The 19,815-nt window shown below is 35.6% G+C and overlaps 5 protein-coding genes across 6 annotated transcripts; 1 reads left to right on the top strand and 4 right to left on the bottom strand.

The window, feature by feature from the left end:
* The first annotated feature begins 1,296 nt into the window (after window positions 1-1,296).
* LOC115997653 (serine/threonine-protein phosphatase 7 long form homolog) lies at window positions 1,297-3,270 on the top strand. The gene is made up of 4 exons (XM_031237252.1): window positions 1,297-2,065; window positions 2,153-2,240; window positions 2,349-2,780; window positions 2,878-3,270. Exons 1-4 carry the CDS (start codon window positions 1,920-1,922, stop codon window positions 3,247-3,249), a joined length of 1,038 nt encoding a protein of 345 aa, XP_031093112.1. The 5' UTR covers window positions 1,297-1,919; the 3' UTR covers window positions 3,250-3,270.
* A 54-nt stretch (window positions 3,271-3,324) lies between these two features.
* LOC115997664 (transcription factor bHLH162-like) lies at window positions 3,325-4,487 on the bottom strand. Its single transcript, XM_031237260.1, has 2 exons — window positions 4,337-4,487; window positions 3,325-4,073 (listed from the first exon to the last, which is right to left on the bottom strand). Exons 1-2 carry the CDS (start codon window positions 4,460-4,462, stop codon window positions 3,531-3,533), a joined length of 669 nt encoding a protein of 222 aa, XP_031093120.1. The 5' UTR covers window positions 4,463-4,487; the 3' UTR covers window positions 3,325-3,530.
* Window positions 4,488-6,318: 1,831 nt separating this feature from the next.
* Window positions 6,319-7,733, bottom strand: LOC116033423 (transcription factor bHLH162-like). Of its 2 annotated transcripts, none has more exons than XM_031276169.1 (3): window positions 7,532-7,733; window positions 7,074-7,439; window positions 6,319-6,848 (listed from the first exon to the last, which is right to left on the bottom strand). In XM_031276169.1, the coding sequence occupies exons 1-3, from the start codon at window positions 7,679-7,681 to the stop codon at window positions 6,615-6,617; spliced, it is 750 nt and encodes a 249-aa protein (XP_031132029.1). In that variant the 5' UTR covers window positions 7,682-7,733; the 3' UTR covers window positions 6,319-6,614. The 2 variants fall into 2 exon arrangements, with proteins under 2 accessions (XP_031132029.1, XP_031132033.1); XM_031276173.1 differs by having other exon boundaries at window positions 7,074-7,433.
* A 6,993-nt stretch (window positions 7,734-14,726) lies between these two features.
* LOC116028769 (transcription factor bHLH162-like) lies at window positions 14,727-15,464 on the bottom strand. Its single transcript, XM_031270589.1, has one exon. The coding sequence runs from the start codon at window positions 15,462-15,464 to the stop codon at window positions 14,727-14,729; it is 738 nt and encodes a 245-aa protein (XP_031126449.1).
* Window positions 15,465-16,506: 1,042 nt separating this feature from the next.
* On the bottom strand, window positions 16,507-19,197 carry LOC116015057 (mannan endo-1,4-beta-mannosidase 2-like). The gene is made up of 5 exons (XM_031255085.1): window positions 18,409-19,197; window positions 18,007-18,204; window positions 17,704-17,826; window positions 17,334-17,545; window positions 16,507-17,177 (listed from the first exon to the last, which is right to left on the bottom strand). The coding sequence occupies exons 1-5, from the start codon at window positions 18,811-18,813 to the stop codon at window positions 16,769-16,771; spliced, it is 1,347 nt and encodes a 448-aa protein (XP_031110945.1). The 5' UTR covers window positions 18,814-19,197; the 3' UTR covers window positions 16,507-16,768.
* Between the last annotated feature and the right edge of the window lie 618 nt (window positions 19,198-19,815).

Genomic DNA, 19,815 nt, shown 5'->3' with positions numbered 1-19,815 from the left:
CTGTGAAACTTGTTGGATATACAGACAGTGATTGGGCTGGAGATGTTGAGACAAGAAAAAACACGTCGGGATATGCCTTCTATCTTGGTTCTGCTATATTTTCTTGGTCTTCAAAGAAGCAGCAGATTGTAGCACTTTCAACCGCAGAAGCAGAATACATTGCAGCAGCAAACTGTGCTACTCAAGCAATTTGGCTTAGAAGAATTTTGGAGTTTTTGCAACAGAAGCAGGAGGCACCTACAACAATTTTTTGTGACAACAAGTCTGCCATTTCGTTGTCCAAAAATCCTGTTTTTCATGGTCGCAGCAAACACATTGATATCAAGTATCACAAGATCAGGGAGTTGGTAGCTGAAAAACAAATCAACATTGAGTATTGTGCAAGTGAATGCCAAGTTGCTGATATCTTTACAAAACCGTTGAAGACAGAGACATTTCTCAAACTGAAGAAGGAAATTGGGATGACGAATATATCCAACTTGGTTTAAGGGGGGCAATGTTGTAATAATAATTATAATAATATATTATTATTAATATAAACCAAGTGGATGTAATGCCTGAAAACATGGTAGTATGGAGTGGATAATTATATCCCCTAAAACATGGAATGTTTTATGGGATGCGGGGTAGGAAAAAGCACAAAACATGGATTAGTAGTTGTTGATTATGACATTATGTTTTGTCATCTTTGTTTGCTATGTTTATATATGTTGTAGTAATGCCGTAGGAATTGTAATGGAGTGAAGAAATAATGCAAAGCAAAACCTTTCTTTGTTAAAAAAAAGTGTGGTCTGTGTGTGAGTGTACGTACAGAAGCAAATAGAAATAAATTCATTTCCATCCATAATCCTTCTCTTTAATTCCTCTCAATTACTATAGATATATTTATATTAAATATATCTTAGAAATTAACTCTACATAATACACACAATTTCAAACTACACCAACTTAATAATTATGTAGTTCATATATTGAATAAATTAATTAGTGGTATTTTTATTTGGATAAAAATAATATCTTGATAATTGGTAGAGGTTAATAGCTACTCCTTGTTTAAAGTTTTATTACTATTTTTACTGGTTCTTCGTCTGTCCTTGGTTCGTAAGGTATCGGGGAATTTAATGTATTGTTAATTGTTTGATAGTTACATAGTAGTTTGTGTGTATATATTAGAAAAAATTTATTTGTTATACCAACATTTGTAATTTCATTTAAGAAGTTGAATTGATTTGATTTCAACTGTTAAAGTGCAATTTGGTTATTTACTAATATATTATTGTACATTATAGTTATGGATGCACCACAATTTCACCCTGGACCAATTGACTCATCAATTCTTGTATTTCAACCGAAGCATCGATCTAAGTTAATATGGAACGATGAAGATTTCGATGCTCGATTAAGATTATCAAGGTATGATAGCCAGACATTTACTGCTGAACCTCGTGAGACGAGAATGTTTGAATATTTGAGGACCGCGGGGTTTTACGGTGTTTCACATTTGGGCCGTATTAATCTTGATCATGGTTTGATCGCGGCACTTATAGAGAGGTGGCGGCCAGAGGTTCATGCTTTTCATTTTCCATTCAGTGAGGTCGGCATAACACTTCAAGACGTTGAAGTGCTATTTGGTTTGAGGGTAGATGGACGTGCAGTCACTGGTAAAGATAAGCGCGATGTTGATGATTGGATTCCTCGATGCCATAGATTATTGGGATACCGCCCTCGAAATTCTTTTGTGACCCCAAGCAAGATTAACTCTACCGCATTACCATCAGTGCTTACTGTGAATGCAAATAGCACTAATTTGGAAGTGCAACAGGCTACTCGAATCTTGATTCTTCATTTGTTTGGAGGATTTTGAGGAGTGTGGTCAATACAGTTGGGGATCCGCTGTGTTAGCCTATCTTTATAGGTCAATGTGTCGCGCAGCAGATTATGAGGTCTCTACAGCGGGCGGGTGTCTTATCTTATTACAAATATGGGCATGGGAAAGATTGCCTATGGTGAGGCCGCGTGAAGTATTACCTTTGGACCAGCTAGGTGATTTGCCATATGCAGCGAGGTTAGTTGTAATATGTTTAGTAAACATTTTTGTCTTTTTGTGTGTTTGTGTGTGCATGTTTTCATTAGTTAAAAACTTGGAACGTAGGTGGTCGTGCCCGCATAGATGGCCTACCGTGACAAAACATGTTATCCGTGCTTATAGAGACCAATTCGATCGGGTTAAAGCTAAAAACGTAAGTGGTGATTTTTATTTATTTATTTATTTGTAATTTTTATATAATATAATTGCATATAAGAACATATTTTATTTATTTTTCGTTGTTATTGGTAATACGTTGCAGTTTAAGTTCACTCCGTATGACATTGAGAGTTTGCCTGATTATTGTCGAGCTGGAACACTTATTTGGAGAGCACGAGTGTCATTAGTGTTTTTCTATGTGATTGAGTACCAGTACCCGGAGCGCTTTTGTAGACAATTCAATTATTTGCAAGACATTCCGCCATTTGTGGAGTATAGCCTAAAGATGCATGCTATTGACGGTCGATCGGGCAAAAACGTTGATTGGGGTGAAAAGCATGCAATACACATTGAAAGGTGGGAAGATCGACACAATCTTGACAATCTTGTAGTTGCAATGGCACCAAACCAGCAATCTGGGATCACAACACGTTACCAAGTGTGGTTTTATCGGTATGGTAGACGAGTTATTGGTAATCCTGCTCACGAGTCCCATGAAGGTTATGTCGAATCTGCTTCAAGTGTACATGAAATGGTTCGTATATTATTACTTTTATTACTTCTACAATTCACGAATAATATTTAGTTAAATGTTTTTAATTATTTAGTTTTATGTACTATCTACTGTTTAGGTGAATACATTGCGTGATATATTTTTGACCTCTCGGGATGCACTGCAAGGTGGGCGCATGTGCCCAGCTAGGGCCTTGAAGCATATTTTTGATGCTGCACAGGCTCAATTAACCAGATCGGACTATGAGTATGTATTGGATATGCCTAATGAGGCCTATCATGGTCGTGCTGGTGCTGGTGATATTGTTCAGGCTCGTCGTAGGGATGGACGACGAGAACGTGAACACTTGAGGGGTGGACCCGCCAGGGGCGGGCGCCGAATGAGAGAAATTAATGCAGCAATACAAGCCGGGGCTAATAATGCTGAGGCAGAGCCCGGGAGAGCTGGAGATTCCGGTGATGGGCATATTCAGTACCACAATTGGATTTAAAAAATGTTGGATTTGAGCTTTCACTCGGGTATTTGTTAGCCCCACAAGTACTGTTATGCCAAATGTTGTAGTGTATGAGAAAAGATAATGTTGTTTCTGATGTTGATGATTTTCTGGGATCATGGTATAGGCTTCCAATGTTTTTTTTTTCCTAGTACTCTGTTTACTTGAATCTACTCTGTTCATGATAAAATATAATGCTGAATAAAAATAGCCTTAGCTTAAATAAATGAACATACAGTACAGAAGTTGTTGAAACACTAGAGTGGTAATCCTTGTATTCAGTATGGCGGTGGATACTCAAGTTGTTGAAATGGTTCCAGGGAATGGAATCCCCAGATGTCATAATTATTATTATCCCAGGAATAATCCGGTGATGGTTGCTCCGTTTCCTCAGGGCAGGGATTGGAAGATCCATAAAGCACTTGCTTTAGTTTGTCCGACAACATTATCGTACCTCCGAAACCTTGTTGATGGACAACCTGCAACATGGAGTTCCCGTGTTGTTGGAACGTGGCGTTGGCAACTTCGAGGCCGTTTTGATGGAGGATTCGAATGATGTTGTGGAACGCAGCTACACCTTCCAAGTCATTCACGAGTACAACGTGGATGCCCGGACTGATGTCAAGAACTTGGACCAGTGGTGAGGATTTGTTGTCATCGTCGCATGAAGATGAATGATGTCTTTTTCTGCTGCTGCTGCTCATCATCATCTTCTTCTTCTGCAACTCTTCTTTCTTCTGTTTGCTCTTCTCTACTTCGTTCTGCAACCATCTTATGTACTTCACCGTCTCGTCCACTTGATCATGCAATGCTATCCCTTCCTGCAAACAACCAAGCTAAGATTCATGTTAAACAACCTCAGATCAATCAAATTGGTCATATTGTTAACTTGTAGTTAACCATTAAGGTTACACATTCGACACCAATTGAAACAGCCTATCAGTCTTCTAGGTCAAATTCTTAATTTGTTAAGCATTAAGGTTACAAGTTCGACTCTCAGTTGGAACAGCCTATTAGCCTTCTCGGTTAATGGTTACAGATTTTCCTGGTTAGTAATAGAAAAAGGAATGGATTGAAGGATAACCTGAGAGAGATGAGGTGGGAGCAAAGAGAAGAGGTGTTTGTAGAGGTTCTTCAAGTGATTCCTCCGGTTCTTCTCTACGTACTTCCTTTCCAGTTTTGGAGCTGTTTTTGGCAATCTAGACGCCATTTTAATTTCTTCCTTCAATTCTACAGGCTAGCTAGCTTCGAGTAGAATAATGATGTCCCAGAAGCATGGGGTTTTTAAACAATGAATTATTGGGTTGAATGACGTGTAAAGTGAACGTCAGCTGAGCTGCAAAGTCGGATTTTCAATTGATTAAGTTTGACCGGCTGACCGTGCATTTAGCACCACGTGATGGAAAAATTAAAAGACAAATGTATTTATTATTATTATTATTATTATTATTATTATTATTATTATTTTGTTTACTTTGAAATTGCAGGACATAGTGGTTTTTGCGTAAGATGATGTGGTTGTCAATTAAGTTTGGAAAATAAAATGTGGTAAAGCATATTGAGAGATTGATTGGAGAAGACAACAATCCATCGTTGTCTGCGGAGGTGTAGTGTTGTTTTGCATGTACATTTGATCTCCTCGTGTTCCTCGTTCTGTATGTTCAAAATGCTTACTAAGACTGAGGGAATCTCATTAAATAATGTCAAAAATATCCATCAGAAGGATGTACCAATAGTACAAGAAACATGGAAATTCAACAAAATCATGAACCAATTCCCAAATTCTACAACCTATTATTATATTGCTTTTGTTTCCCTGTTTTCAACAATCATATAGTGCGTGCATAACTGTACTGTTTCATATTTCTTGGTGAACTAACTCTCCCTTTAAGAAAGGATAAAAAATTGATAAATATTACACATTCTCACGTGATACCCTTTATTTAAATAACTATTCCATGGCAATTTATATTGTGCACCACGGTGCACAATGCATTGTGCATCCCGTACCAAAATGTTAGGATATGAGTTCTGTGTATTCTAGGTAATCGTTCTGTGTATTTCAAGCAATCATTCTGTGTATTCTAGGCAACCGTTTTGTGTATTCATGTTAGTAACACTTGTTGCGATGTGTTTGTGCATTCGAATGTTTAGGAGGATGAGTTCTGTGTATTTTGTGTCAATATTCTATGTATTCATGTTATTAACACATGTTGTGATGTGTTTGTGCATTAGAATGTTAGGAGGATGAGTTATGTGTATCTTGTGTCAATATTTTGTGTATTATAGGCAAACGTTCTGTGTATTCTAGATAAGGATTATGTGTATTATGGATAATGAATTCCCCAGAGTCATTCGCGTCCGCGTCCACTACATCGAAACAACGTCGTTTTGGACCAAGGTCCACAATGCACTGTGGACCCTGGTCCACGATATAGATTGCTATTTCATGGGACAGATCGTGGCCCACTTTATTTTTTATTTTTATACTATTACTATATGGTTTTTTTTTTTATATAAAGAAATGAAAATACCCTTAACTGGCATCCCTTTGGACTTTGGCTTTCACACAATTAGATTGCCATTTTTTTTTTTATAATAATAAAATCGTCCGCATTCATTTCAAGATCAAGCCGTCAAATTAGACAATTTATATTAATAGGAAAGAAAGCTCCACATTTCTTCCATGATATTGATCGATTTCACTGCTGACTGCCCCAATTGGCATGCGTGCATGCAATGTATCTATATTCGCTTGTACAGTTGTACATGACCCGTGTGGGTCTGAGTTCTTTTAAGTGAAAATGACTGGTCGGTTAATGATGGGAGAAAAATAAGTGCCCCACTAACGAACTTGGTTGGTGTATGTAGATCTACACTCTCGTCCCTTAAGAGATAAGAGGTCGGGAGTTCAAACACTCACCGATCTAGTCAGCACTTTGTCCATTAATTAGGCCAGCTGAGTGCGAATAAAGATTAGTTTGAATATAATATAGTCTTAAAGGTGTCTCTTACAGTGGGGTCTGTTAGTCCATGATGATTGGTTCAACGTGGTATATATTGTTGTGTAGTTTAATATGGTGTTATATTATTTCACAACTCATAACACATACATGCAACACTTGCACCTATCTATATTCGACTTTAAAACGGTATTAAAAATGTCTATGTACTCAAAACAATCATGTATTATCCGTCATACATGATTGTACTAAGTAGTTTTGAAAATTATATACGGAGAGTATTACAAATATACATGCAACAACTAACTAAGTTAAATGAAATACAAGTATGGCTGCAGCTTGCCCTTTCCTCCTGTCCAATGTACACCTACTTTTTTCTTGTCTAATTAATTAGGAGTACTAATTTTGGGCGCAATAATACTCGTTGTTTCCCGCTGTCCAAAAGAAACTGGGTGGCGGGTTCTGACATTGTACCAGGAACTGTTCTAATATCGGGAATCCCAGGTTGTCATGTTCTATGTCATAATCCCATGAATTTAGCGGTTCTGATGATTCTATTGCTTCCCCACCGGGACACCCTTTAATCACCTGTTTTAGTCTCTCACAGATCATTCCCATCTCCAACTTGCCAACCTGAAACCCATCCAGGTTTTGCACAACATGCATGCGTTTAGTGAAATGAGACAAATTTCAGAAGACACTGTTGAGCATATAATATAAATATAAATATAAATATGCAATCAAATTATTAGTTTAGACTAACTAGACTTTAATTTGGTATAAGAGCCATGTCAAAAATCATGGTTCGAATCTTTGGGCGTCGGATAAAAAAAGACTATCCGTAACAAACCAACTAACCTGTTCATGGACAATTTGCAACGTGGAATTGCCGTGGATTTGGAAAGTGGCATTAGTAACTTCGAGGCCTTGTTGTTTATGGAGAACTCGGATGATGCTATGAAACTGAGAAATACTTTCCAGTCCGTTGATCAAAACAACCGACATGCCCGGACTGGTATCAAGAACTTGTATATGCGGCGCCTCACTCTGCTCTCCGCCCGCCATGCAGTTACGACATGAAGAATAATTATTTGGTCTCTTTCTGCTCTCCTTCTTAACCAACTCTTCCTTCTTCTGCCTGCTCTTCTCCAACTGCTGCTCCAAACATTTTATATACTTCGCCGTCTCATCCAGCTGGTCCGGCAAAGACATCCTCTCCTGCATCTGAACACGACGTTGAGCATAATGTATATATATAAAATATAAACATAGATGCAGTTTAAACTTTTAGTCGAGACAGACAGATCGAGGAAGACCTTGGGAGTGGGGAGAAGGGAAAAGAGGTCTGTGTAGAGGCTCTTCAAGTGATTCCTTCTATTCTTCTCTATATACTTCCTTTCCAATTTGGGAGGTGTGGTTTTTGTGGTGATGGTTAGTCTTGAGGACTGACCCTTTTCTCTGCCCATTTTATATGGATCACTAAAACACCAGAAGATTAAGCAAGTTGCAAGTGAAATGATGGATGGTTGTGTGGACAAGATGGGGCGGGGTTTTATAGCCACACTATAAACTTGAGGTCAAGAAATAAGCTAAGGATATGATGCTGCAGGTAGGAGCAATTTATTATGTTATTCTGTGGCAATTTAACCACTTGAAAACGAAGTTGCAAAATTTTCCATTTACTTTGACTTCAATTCTACAAATCACCACATTATTGCACATGAAATTAAACGACCCGTTTCTTGGCAGCCCTTTGCCACGCACTACGTGAAAGAAGCCGGAGACAAAGTTTACGACCAAATTTAAAGTCTATAGCTCTAGTAAGTAGTAAGAATGTATGAATCACCATCAATGTTGCGGAAGGTGCTAGGCTCGGGGGCTCGGGGCGTCTAGCGTCTAGAGTGCCTAGACAGAGGAGTAACTCGAGTATATCGTCTCTACTTTTCCCACTCAAGATTAGGAGTTGTTAGACTATTATAATCTCTCAAACTAGTCATCTGCATATGTTAAATGATTAGTTGAGTACATGGTTGGAAAAATATAGAAGAGGAGTAGCAGACAAAAAAATCACTCAGTCGAGTTGGGAACCGACTCAGTCGAGTTAGGCACCCGATTCAACCGAGTTAGGTGCTCAACTTGGCCGAGTTTGGCGTTTAACTCTTGCCGAGTCGACGCCTAGTCGCTCGACTAAAAGCTACATTAGACTGAAATCAACTCGGCCTAGGAGTACCTAAGCAGCTGTCTAGATTGATTTTTATAACACTGGTCACCTTGCATATTTGCGGACCTCATAACAAACACAATCTATGCATTTTTATCCATGATACTAAATATAATAAAGCCTTACGACAGTGTAGAATTATATTATTTCCAAATAAGAAATTGAGAGATTTTAATTTGAGCATTGATTTAAAAAATCACATTAACTTGGCATACCCTTGTTCTATATGATTTAATGCATATACCAAACATATATATATATATATATATATATATATATAATGGTTCTAAACTGAAACCGATTCTCATTTCATAGTTTTAGAAACTTGAATTAGAATCTTTTAGTACAATTCAGGTTTAAATTTGATTACAATAATAGACCCATTCAATTAAAAACAAATTAAACCATAAGTCGTGCTTATCTAGAACAACCAGGAACTGTACTGTCGAAATCCAATCCTCAAACAGTGCAGTGAATCAAAACATTTTTATGGTCAAATAAGTTGAAAAAAAATGAAAAAGAAAGAACTTGACCCACACTACATAAATGGGGATAGTGACAAGACAAGAAATAGACATTTTTAATTTCGTAAATGAAAATAAACAATTTTTCTTTTAATAACCCAGTCTCGATATATGAAATGCATCTTCGCTTATTTTTGAAAATTATTTGTATCCTTGGTAAAAATGTTTAGGTGTTGAATAAGTTGATAAAATAAATTTATATAAAAAATATATATAAATAATTGGGACAGTAATATAGTTGAGCATTCAAGCTATATTATTCTCGACGAACTAGAACAACAGACGAGCACTTCAAAATTTTATCAAAAATGTTAGCAGAAATTCGTAGGAAAAATGATTTACGTATGAGAGAGGAAAGGAAAATCAACAAAATTTTGATATGTTCAAAACCAACAAGAAACCATCTACCAACAAGTCATGCGGACTCCACATATATTTATATTAAAAAATAGTCAATTTAAAATCCCATTTTTGCTATAAAAAAATTTAACATAATATAAATATAGTTAATCGTATACATTTCTTACCTTCTCCTCTCCTGAAAAGCATTTAGCAAATAATATTTTAAACCTATTTTCATTGAAATTTTAAAGATTAATGTTTATTTTTGTTCTATCATATTCAATATTTGCCTATTCCTGTTAATGACCCTTGCCCTGTCTTCTACGTAAACTCTTACTATGAGTGATTTTCTTCAAATGTCCTAATTGGATGTTTATGACTATGTGGACCTACCACAATGAAATGGGTCATTAGCCACCTTCTGGTTATTAGAAACAACAACAACAACAACAACAACAACAACAACAACAACAACCGTTCATATAGTATGAATACACTTACTACAAAAAGTATGTAATAGATTCAGATTTTCATAATCTCTTTAATATTTTTTATTCACTCCAAGGAGTAAAATCTAACAATAGTTTAAAAAAGACAATACGTCAATCTGTATTTGAAGAATAATTTTCAATTCGCTTGCATGTCTCCACCAATTTAAGAGCATAACTTAACAATGAGGAAGGTGCTCGCTCCTAATTTGACTCACCCCTCAACCACGTAATAATGTTAATCTCTTTATGTCTTAACTCGAAAATAACAATGTCTCTAAGCAAGCTGCTACATTCCTTTAGAATAGGTAGTAAAAATATTTGAAAATATAATTGATAATTGCTCTTAATTTGTTTGTGTTTAAGTTTACACTCAGCTCATAACAATAATATTATTATATGATTGGTTATATTCATTAATTATATATGAATTTGTTGATTCAATTACTCAAAATGAAGTCAAATTAGTGATTTCAAAACTTTAACACATAAAACTTTATAATGAATAAATGAAATAGTAAACAACACATGTAAAATAAAATGAAAAATGATAGATGTATAATGTATTCTCATTGGATGTAACTTTAGGTGTACAAATTTTATTACATAAAAAAAAGTGAATTAATAAAGATCGTGACTAACTATCTTTTTAGATCAATCAGAACGTAACACCTAAGCTTTGTTTGGCAATCAGTGGTTAGCGGGTTTGACCAACAAATTATATCAACGGCTTGTAAAAAGATATTTGATAAAATTAGTTGTTTAACGTTAGCTGTTACCATGTAAAATGACTTATATGGACATAATAACAACAACAACAACAAAAAACAACAATTAATAATAATAATAATAATAATAATAATAATATTATTATTATTATTATAAAAGATTTTTTTAAAAAACATAAGGGGAGCTACGGCTCTCACATCGGTGGGAGAAGTGGCAGGGAGTTTAAATTCTCAAATGTTTGCCCATCTGTTGATGGGCAAACTGGGCGTGATGGCTAAACCCTACAAAATTCTCCTTGTTTTTTTTTTTTCCAGTATAAATAGTCTTTTAGCGAAAGAATAAACTTTTCTCAAAAAGTCAAAAGACAAATGCTACTCTTAGCACACTTAATTTGACATTTTGATCAAGGTTAAGACGTCAAAATGATAAATTTGTTAAAATTTTATTAAAATTTTGAAAGATCTATCTTTTACCATACAAGCCTTAAATTACTCAAATTAACCATACGGTTATTAAACAGTATATTACTCCGTATTTAATATTGCCGACGTGCCCGTAATTAAAGAGATATCCTGATTCAACCCTAGTCGTCCTATCACTGGCCCAATTGTACCCTCATGCCCAAACCTCACATTAATGTGATATTTGATGACTAATGCCTGATAATTCGTGCAAGACAAATCATACGGTGGATCAATGTCATATTAAATATTTATTTTTAATATATTATAAGTTTATTTGTAGGTATAATATTGAAAATCAACGTGTGATATATTAAAAATAAATTTTTAATATAATAAAAATAAATATTTATACCACCTATTCACCTTATTACAATTGTTCACACTCCACAATATAACTATTGTTCGTGTAAATAGGTTGACATGATTATAATATGAATGTAAAAAATCTAAATATGGCTCATTTAGATTATTGTGTTATCACACACACAACACACAAAAGATTATTGTGTTAGAATTCTAAACACAAATATGATTTTTAAATGAGTTAGACATGTTTAGTTAACAAGTTTCAGGTTCATATGACATGACACATGATATGTTAAGTGTAGACATATCATATATTAACAACATATTACAATTAACATATTATATGTCTATAATTAATATATGTCTTCAATTTATTTACAGTCATACAATGTGTTAACTGCAAACACATATTATGTTAATGAAAATACATCATCTTAATGTTATTTTAAATAAGGAGTTACAATGCAATGTGTACCCTGGTTCATATTATAATTTACGTGTAGGATTATTATTCCTACTCGTTTGGTAATGGGTAGACCGTTTGGTTTCCCAAATTGAAGGGAATAGGGATTGCATGCGGAGCCCTCTCCCCGCGTTACATTAAAACTCTCAACCGCATTTAAATTGGTAACGTTCTAACTAACACATGTCAAGTTCAAAATGCCATAAATTATAACTTTTCTTCTACCGTATATACGTCACAACAAAATTATAGCTAAGATATCCATCATATTTATTAAAAGTTAATTTCATTTTATATTTAAAATTTATAAGTGACAATTAACTTTTAGTCCTTTTCTTAAAAGAAAAATTTACATTTGGTCCTAGTATTATTGTAACATGACCATTTTTTATCATCTATCAACAAAATATATAGTTTAGATTTTGTTAAAATACAATGATATTTCGGTCTTTAATTATGAATTTTTTCAAAAAAAAAATATATTGGGTCAACTTGCTTTTTATAATAAAAAAAAAATCGAAATGTCATTGTATTTAATTGCGTTTGAATGATTTTGTTGACGAATGATAAAAAAAACGGTCATACCACAATAATACTAGAACCAAATGAGGATGTTATGATAAAAAAAATTTAAAAAGACTAACAGTGGACTGACACAAATAAATCTAGAACAAAAAATGGAATTAATTCATTTATTAAGTTTGAAAGCATTTCAATGCTCTTGTTCGAAAAACTGGTAGAAGAGGTAAATTGCAGTGTCATTAGACTATATATTCTCGAATGTTTATATATACTTGTTCACAACAAGGTCAAATTCATACCACATTTTTTTTTGAATACTACTAACTCTATTACAAAAAAAAATGTGGTATGAATTTGACCTTGTTGATAAGATTTAAACCATGAAGCATGCGACTGCTAGCAAAATAACATCTTATGAACTTATTTTGATATTGTATCTAATAATTGTAATTTAGATTTTTTTCTTGAAAACATGTAATTGTAATTATAGATTTTGATAATGCAAAATAATGCATAATAGGAATTTAAATTCCGATGCCTTACATCTAGCTAGACTTTAAATTTTCAATAGACTTGTAAATTAAAGGTAAAAAAAATTTGTTCAGATCAAATAATAACTCAAAACACTTGAACAATTTTAGGACATGTATGGTCACATCACTCACATGAATGGACCACTTAAGATAGAGCAAGCTAGGCTCATACCATATTAAATATCATAAAAGACTACAATCAGGTATTCAGGTGAAAGATGTATCATCAACAATTGAGATTAGAAGAGGCAATGACCAATAGAAAGATTGTAGTTATTGCATTAATATTTAATTTGAGAATTCTTCTTCGGGGAAATCAATATAAGAAGAGTGAATTATATATGAGGGATTACATTGTTCGTTAAATCATACATTTTTGAGTTTTTTTTTTTAATTTTTTAAAGATATTTTATACATCAATATCTTACTTGTACGGTTGTTTTTATCTGTTTAAAATTTTCTAACATGTATTTCCTAAGTACTAAAATCAATTGGATAACTTGTACGATCAAACAAGACAGGACTTCCACGAGCCTAAACTTTAAAATCAGTTGAGTTACGTAACATATCAATCAAATAGTTAGCTTATAATTCTCAACTTTCTTAGATTCACCTGATATTTAATTTCTCTACTAATTTAAGTGAAAATTAAAAAAAAAATAGAATTATTCAGTCCTGACAAGATTTTTTTTCGCTTCACGGGGGCCAACATTAACAAGAACTGGCTCATTTGTCTCACATGCTTAGAAACAGAAATTTCTAGAAAAAATGTGTTTGTCAACTTGTGTTTGTCACATGTATTTTTCATTAGTCAAGACTTCTCCTATTACGCATTTGATACGATTGGTCCAAACTTCTTTATCAACAGAAAAAAAAAATATCTTCGCCTTATATTTACAAGAATTTCCGTGGTAATTTTAATAAATAGTTAATTATGTACTTAAGTGTGCTAATGCATTAACATAGTAGCCGATGAATGAACATAAAATATATTTCGATCACGGGACCCCAAATGTCAGCGCATTGAACGCATTTGAATAATTGCAACCTCACGAATACGGACAAATTATACCATGGACCAATGGTCTACCTTGCATTATAGACCATGATTCAAAAATAACATTTAGATTCGGTTTCTATAGTTTGACACATTTTATACTTGCAGTTGATAATTTATATACTTATAGCTATCATATTATGTGTCAGCAATTATCAAGTTATTTGTTTACATATTCAGTACAGAATATGTTAATTGAAGGTAAAAAATTTTGTATTAAGGTTCACAAATTCAATATGAACCTGGTCCATGGTATAACAATTGCACAATACGCGCAGACTCAAATGGCATCATCTTCCACAAAATGATTTGTCCCGACGCCGGTCCAACATTAAATCATCTGTATAAATTATTTGGACCCTACATAACCAATACTATTTTCGAAAATATACGACCAAAGACATTAATTATAACAACAACGACACCTTAGACGTACCAAAAATATCTATTCTAATAAAACACTGTTGTATATGATGTGAAATTTTCATCTAACCAAATGGACCTCAGACAACCTACGTACAGTAGTGATTATGCATGCATGCGGCCCGGAAGTTAAAACAGTTGCGGCCAATATAATATAATATAAATTTCATTTCATCCAAAAAGATAAATCAATATAATATTCAATAAGCCCAACTAACTATCTTCATTCTTCCAATGAACTACCATATATTTTTTCTTCATCTCATTCTGGGCCTTAGCTAGGCCCATATATTGGAGGCCAGGCTGTCATGACTCATGAACGCCTACTATACCTGTAAATATCTGCATAAATGTGGAGGATGTCTTGCCAAGTGTCCATATAGCTGAACACTGAGGCTGGACTAGACTGTTTCTCTCTCAAACTTTACTCATGATCAGTTTACTCATGATCAGTTGAGTTGTCTATGCAGTATGGTGGTGGATTCTGAAGTTGTTCTTGGGATGTTTCTAGTATAGGGAATCCCCAAATGTCGAAATCCCAGGAATCTAATGATTCTGGTTCACTGCCGGAGGATCCATTAACCGCTGCTTGTTTTAGTTTCTCGTACACTGTCTTAGTACCTCCGAATCCTTGTTGGTGGAGAATCTGCAGAGTGGAGTTTCCGCGGGGTTGAAAAATGGCAGTGGCAACTTCAAGGCCGTGTTCGTGGAGTGTTCTGATGATGTTGTGAAACGCAGCCATGTCTTCCAGACCGTCGATCAGAACAACGTCAATGTCCGGTCCGATGTCGAGAATTTGGATCAGAGGTTGTTTGCTGGTTGAATTACTGCAAGAAGATGATGAGGAGGAGGAAGAGTAATAGTGAGGTCTTTTTCTGGGAATTGTAGTGCTTCGAATTTGAATCTGCTGCTCCGATAATAATTCTTGTTTCTTCTGCTTGCTTTTCTCCAGTTGATTCTGCAAAGTTTTTATGTAATTCACGGCTTCGTCTACTTGATCTGGCAAGGCCATTGTTCCCGGAGAAATATGATGAGTTGGGAGAAGAGAGAAGAGATGGTTATAGAGGAACTTCAAGTTTTCCCTCCGCTTCTTCTCCACGTGCTTCCTCTCCAGTTTTGGAGGCATTTCTGCATTTGCAGCAGTATTTGATGATGATCTTCGTGACTGCATCCTCATTCTTATATTCGAAGCCGGGTTGGAGGGATTATTGGGGATGGAAATAAAGATGATTTTTATGTGGTGGTTAGGTTGCAGCTATTTATAGACACAGCATATGTGTGCAGTGCAGAAACTAAGTGAAAACGACTTAAGCGCAGCCGAAAAACAAAAAGGAAATTGCATAGGAAACAGCGTATATGTATATGTATGTATGTAACTCCCCTCTGTTTGTCAGTGTTCGCCGTCCATGCTTTCTACGTACAACTTACTTGCATGTTCCCACTCATAATTCCTTCCACACCCAATATAAAGTTTGCTTTTTTAACACAATGATAGAATTAATTAACTTGGGTCTGAATTAATAAACCCAATGAATTAAGGAAATAATAAAGAGACAAATAATGTAATAAAAGTGACAAAGAATATATATATCACGGAGATAATTTTGTATTAAAAGGCTGTAAGATGATTATAAGGAGTATGTCAAGCTATTACAAATGTTTTAAAATGTCCAAATAAGACAAAAGATCACTAATTATCTCCTTAACTGCCCTCACGAAAAGGGAGGGTAGTTATAACAATTTGGACCGCACTCAACCGAACACCCCCTCAACCGAGCACCCCTACCCGAGCCCCTTGGGCCTTAAGCCGAGTCCCCCTAGGCCTTGGTCGAGCCCCTCGAGGCCTCAGTCGAGTACCCTAGCATGGGCTCAGTCTTGGCATTTGGGCCACAGCCCAAGCATGGCCCCCGGGTCGAGCACGGGGCTCCACCTCGAGGCCCCGGGCCTCTCCATGTCACTCTTGTTTTGTTGTTCCAAGTCGGTGCTCAGTGGTCCAGTTTATAATATATCCATCACACAAATCCTTCATGAAGGACGACAAGTCAAAGTGAAAGCCCGATGTTGAATGGTTTCCAACTAAATTCACGTGCAAAAGCGATCTAAATATCTAATCTCTCAGAAAGGTTCAAGAAAAGGTTAAGACACTAAAAGTATAAAACAAACTGTTCACTTATCGTCTGAGTGTCACTTTTAGCAATTAAAGCATATTTACTCGGTCATTTAGTCTTGCCAGTGGTCCATAGAGACAGAATAGTATATAGGCCTAAACTCCAAAAAAGATGCAACTTTTACAGGTTAGCCATTTCAGTTGTGTGTGGTATAAACCTATGGCATATTTTATAGCATATAGCATACATATTCCCCCCATTACAGATCTCAAACTGATACAACAACACAATCACATTTCAACCTATACTGTTATGCATGGTTTCGATCATATAGACAAAATTTTTGGCCTGGCGAGGGCGATATGATTATCGCCTAGCTATGTGATGAGCACAAGCTTTTCAAGTAGACCTTCTGGGTTGAGAGGGCGCCATGAAGTTTGGCCAGCCTGCACGAGTGCTCGGTAATCAGCTGATATGTTGACGGCCTCTCCCAGGGAACAATCCCAAAATCGTCGTTGTACTCCTCCATCCCTTCGACCAAAAACTGCCAGAAGAATGATCCTGCACCAGACAGGTTTCGCCTTGCAGACTTGTATATGATGTCGAGGATAACCTTGAAGAATTTGTCTCGCTTCTCTGGATCAAACTCTTTGTTCTCGGTTGATAACCCGAATTCAGTGAACATGACTGGCTTTCTCAGTACCTTGTCACCGTCGTGGATATGAGACAGTAACCATTTCCTCACAAACTGAACTTTTTCTTCAAAACTCTGATTGCGTAACCTATCAAAAGGAAAACAGCAAGTTGTTAAAGAAAACAGCAGAAAATATAATGAAGAAAAAAGTAGTTAAAACAGAAGTGTTTTGATTCCTAAGATTTCATAAATCAGTTTGTTAATCTGGGAAATTTTAAGGTAGTGTAGGTTAAGGAAAGGTTACCACTGATCTGGGTATACATGAACAGAGGCAAAATCGACGGTTGGGATCTCAGAATTGCGAATGAAGTCTGCTCCAAGATCAGCAGCCCAAAATTCTGGGTTCACAGTCAAACTTTTTGAACTTTTTGGACCATAAAATCCTTCAAGCCCCACAGTTAGCAAATGATTCCTGTCAATTGATTTTATAAAAGTTGACATTTCTTCTATCCAATCCTGCAATTCTATGACTTCTGATTAATAAAATCCAACTAAGGATAAAGCAAAAAAAAAAAAGCTTCCCTGTCTGTACTCTAATATGTAATTCAGATGCTTAAATCTTCTTTATGTATTGAAAACTCAACAGGGATAGGGATAAAGAGACAAAAACTTACTTGGAGGGTGTCACCTGAAGGATCGGTCAAGCAACGAGGTTCGTTAATCAATTCCCAGGCAAAGATAGTGGGATCATCTCTGTACTCAATCCCGGTAAACGTGTTCTTCCTTGTTAGCACTGTCTGCAGCAGAAGATCAGAGAGGAAGATTAAAGGCTTGTATTGAGAGCTTAATATAGGCCAGGGTGAATAAGAACACATACATAAACCTATATATGGTCATGCTTAATTAGTCGAAATCTTCACCATGTATCATAAAACAAGGACTAGATCAGATGGAACAACTTCAATTCAAAGAATTACCTTCACATAGTTCTTGAAATAAAGGCGAGTAGTTGGATCATAAAAGAACGAGTCGTTAGAAGAGCTCAAACCAACTCCCTCTTCCCACGCCCAATTCACATACTGAGTTTTCCCACCATACGCGTGCAAATTATTAACCAAGCTCAGTAACAGCCTAATTCGATATTTTCTCGCTTCAGCAATTACATGGTCCAAGGCCTGCCACAAAACCATAAGCCTTCCTCAGATCTATGATCTGTACTAAAGTAAATTGGCAAACACAATTTTGATGTCTATAATGTTTTTCGACAGCTTTAAGGTTTGTGTGGATTATAATATGAGGAAACGGTAAACATTTCAATGACTTACTATTAAAGTGAAAGGCATGATGAAATTAAAGACATAAACATTAATTATTCTTACTGTGAATACTTTTTCATCAAATTTCCCAGGTGAAATCTGCAAGGCATTATATGCACCATCATTGAAAGCCCAGGCTCTGCACACAGTGAGCCCCATCTTGGCACCAGCTTGCAGGATGGCTTTTATCCTTGGCCTTCTATTCTCATCCACAGCATGGTCCATTAGCCAGTAAGAATTCCAGCCATTAACATAGAATGCTTGACCCTCCACCAAGAACTGAGTCCCATTCCTCTCCACAAAGCTCAGCTTTGTTTCTCCATGGAAATTCATCCACAGGTCCCCAAACGACATGTATATAAAAACAGCAAATGATGCAAACCCAACAATTGGGTAAAACAGGCTATTCCCTATCACCATTTTGCTTCTAGGCGATTTCACCACCATTTTGTTGGACCCAAAAAACATGACAAAATGCAGAAAGTGATGAAGACAGAATTCCAAGATTGAGTCTTTTATGCTTAGTCCCTACCTTGGATCTATTTGGGATTGAAAGGTAGCCAAAAGTCCAAGAAAACATCAATGAATCTTCAAAAACCAGCTAATTGGTGGTTCTGTGTCTGTGCTTTGTATCCCCCTCCTTCATATACACAAATACAAGGGATGGGCAGAGAGAATGTATGTGGGAATATAATGAATAAATGGGGGGGAAAGGTTCAGAGAAAGCAAAATGGCACACCTAACATGTACCCATCAGAAAGAAACAGCAGAAAATCAGGTGAAATCTAGAAATGAAGATGAAGTTTGGGTCTTTTTTATGGTGGTGGGATGTTGTTTTACAATTTACATTGCCCCATAATTAGATCTGAAATCTTGGTTTTGCCATGATTCTAATTTCTTTTTTTGGTGACGATTTGTTTTGTTGTTCCCTAAAGCTTCTTCTACATTGTAAGTATCTCCATCATCATGTGCTAGCTGCTGGCCATTCGATCCCCTACTTGTTAATTAATCTAACCAAAGAATCAACCATGATTCTGTCATTAACTGACAAATTAGACCTTCAAGATTTCACCCCATGTGACAACTAGGGAACATTAGGTGCACCATTTCCTAGTTTACATCATTTATTATTTTTCCTTCCATTTTCTCCATAATTTTAGCTTTAATCCTCTAAATTGGTATGCCTTTCTATGACCAATACAAATAACTTTTTTATTTCCTATAAATTCGGTTATCTTAAAATAAAACTTTTTGAAGGCCGGAATTGAAACGTGAGAGGAATGAGTGGTAGGTGACTGAAGTGTAAGTTGAGGGAGTGAATAAATTTGTTGGAAAACAATAGCCAACATGACATGTTCTCAAACATAATCCATCTTGTTAAGATATGTGTTTCCACATTTATAAGGACTATGATCGATGTTTTGACTATTGCACATTCTCAAATCAATCCTGTATCAAAATATACTGTTC

Source organism: Ipomoea triloba, chromosome 1 (assembly GCF_003576645.1).
Source record: "Ipomoea triloba cultivar NCNSP0323 chromosome 1, ASM357664v1".
Lineage (NCBI taxonomy): Eukaryota > Viridiplantae > Streptophyta > Magnoliopsida > Solanales > Convolvulaceae > Ipomoea > Ipomoea triloba.
The sequence above is the reverse complement of the archived record's forward strand: the minus strand, read 5'-3'. Positions and strand labels throughout refer to the sequence as shown.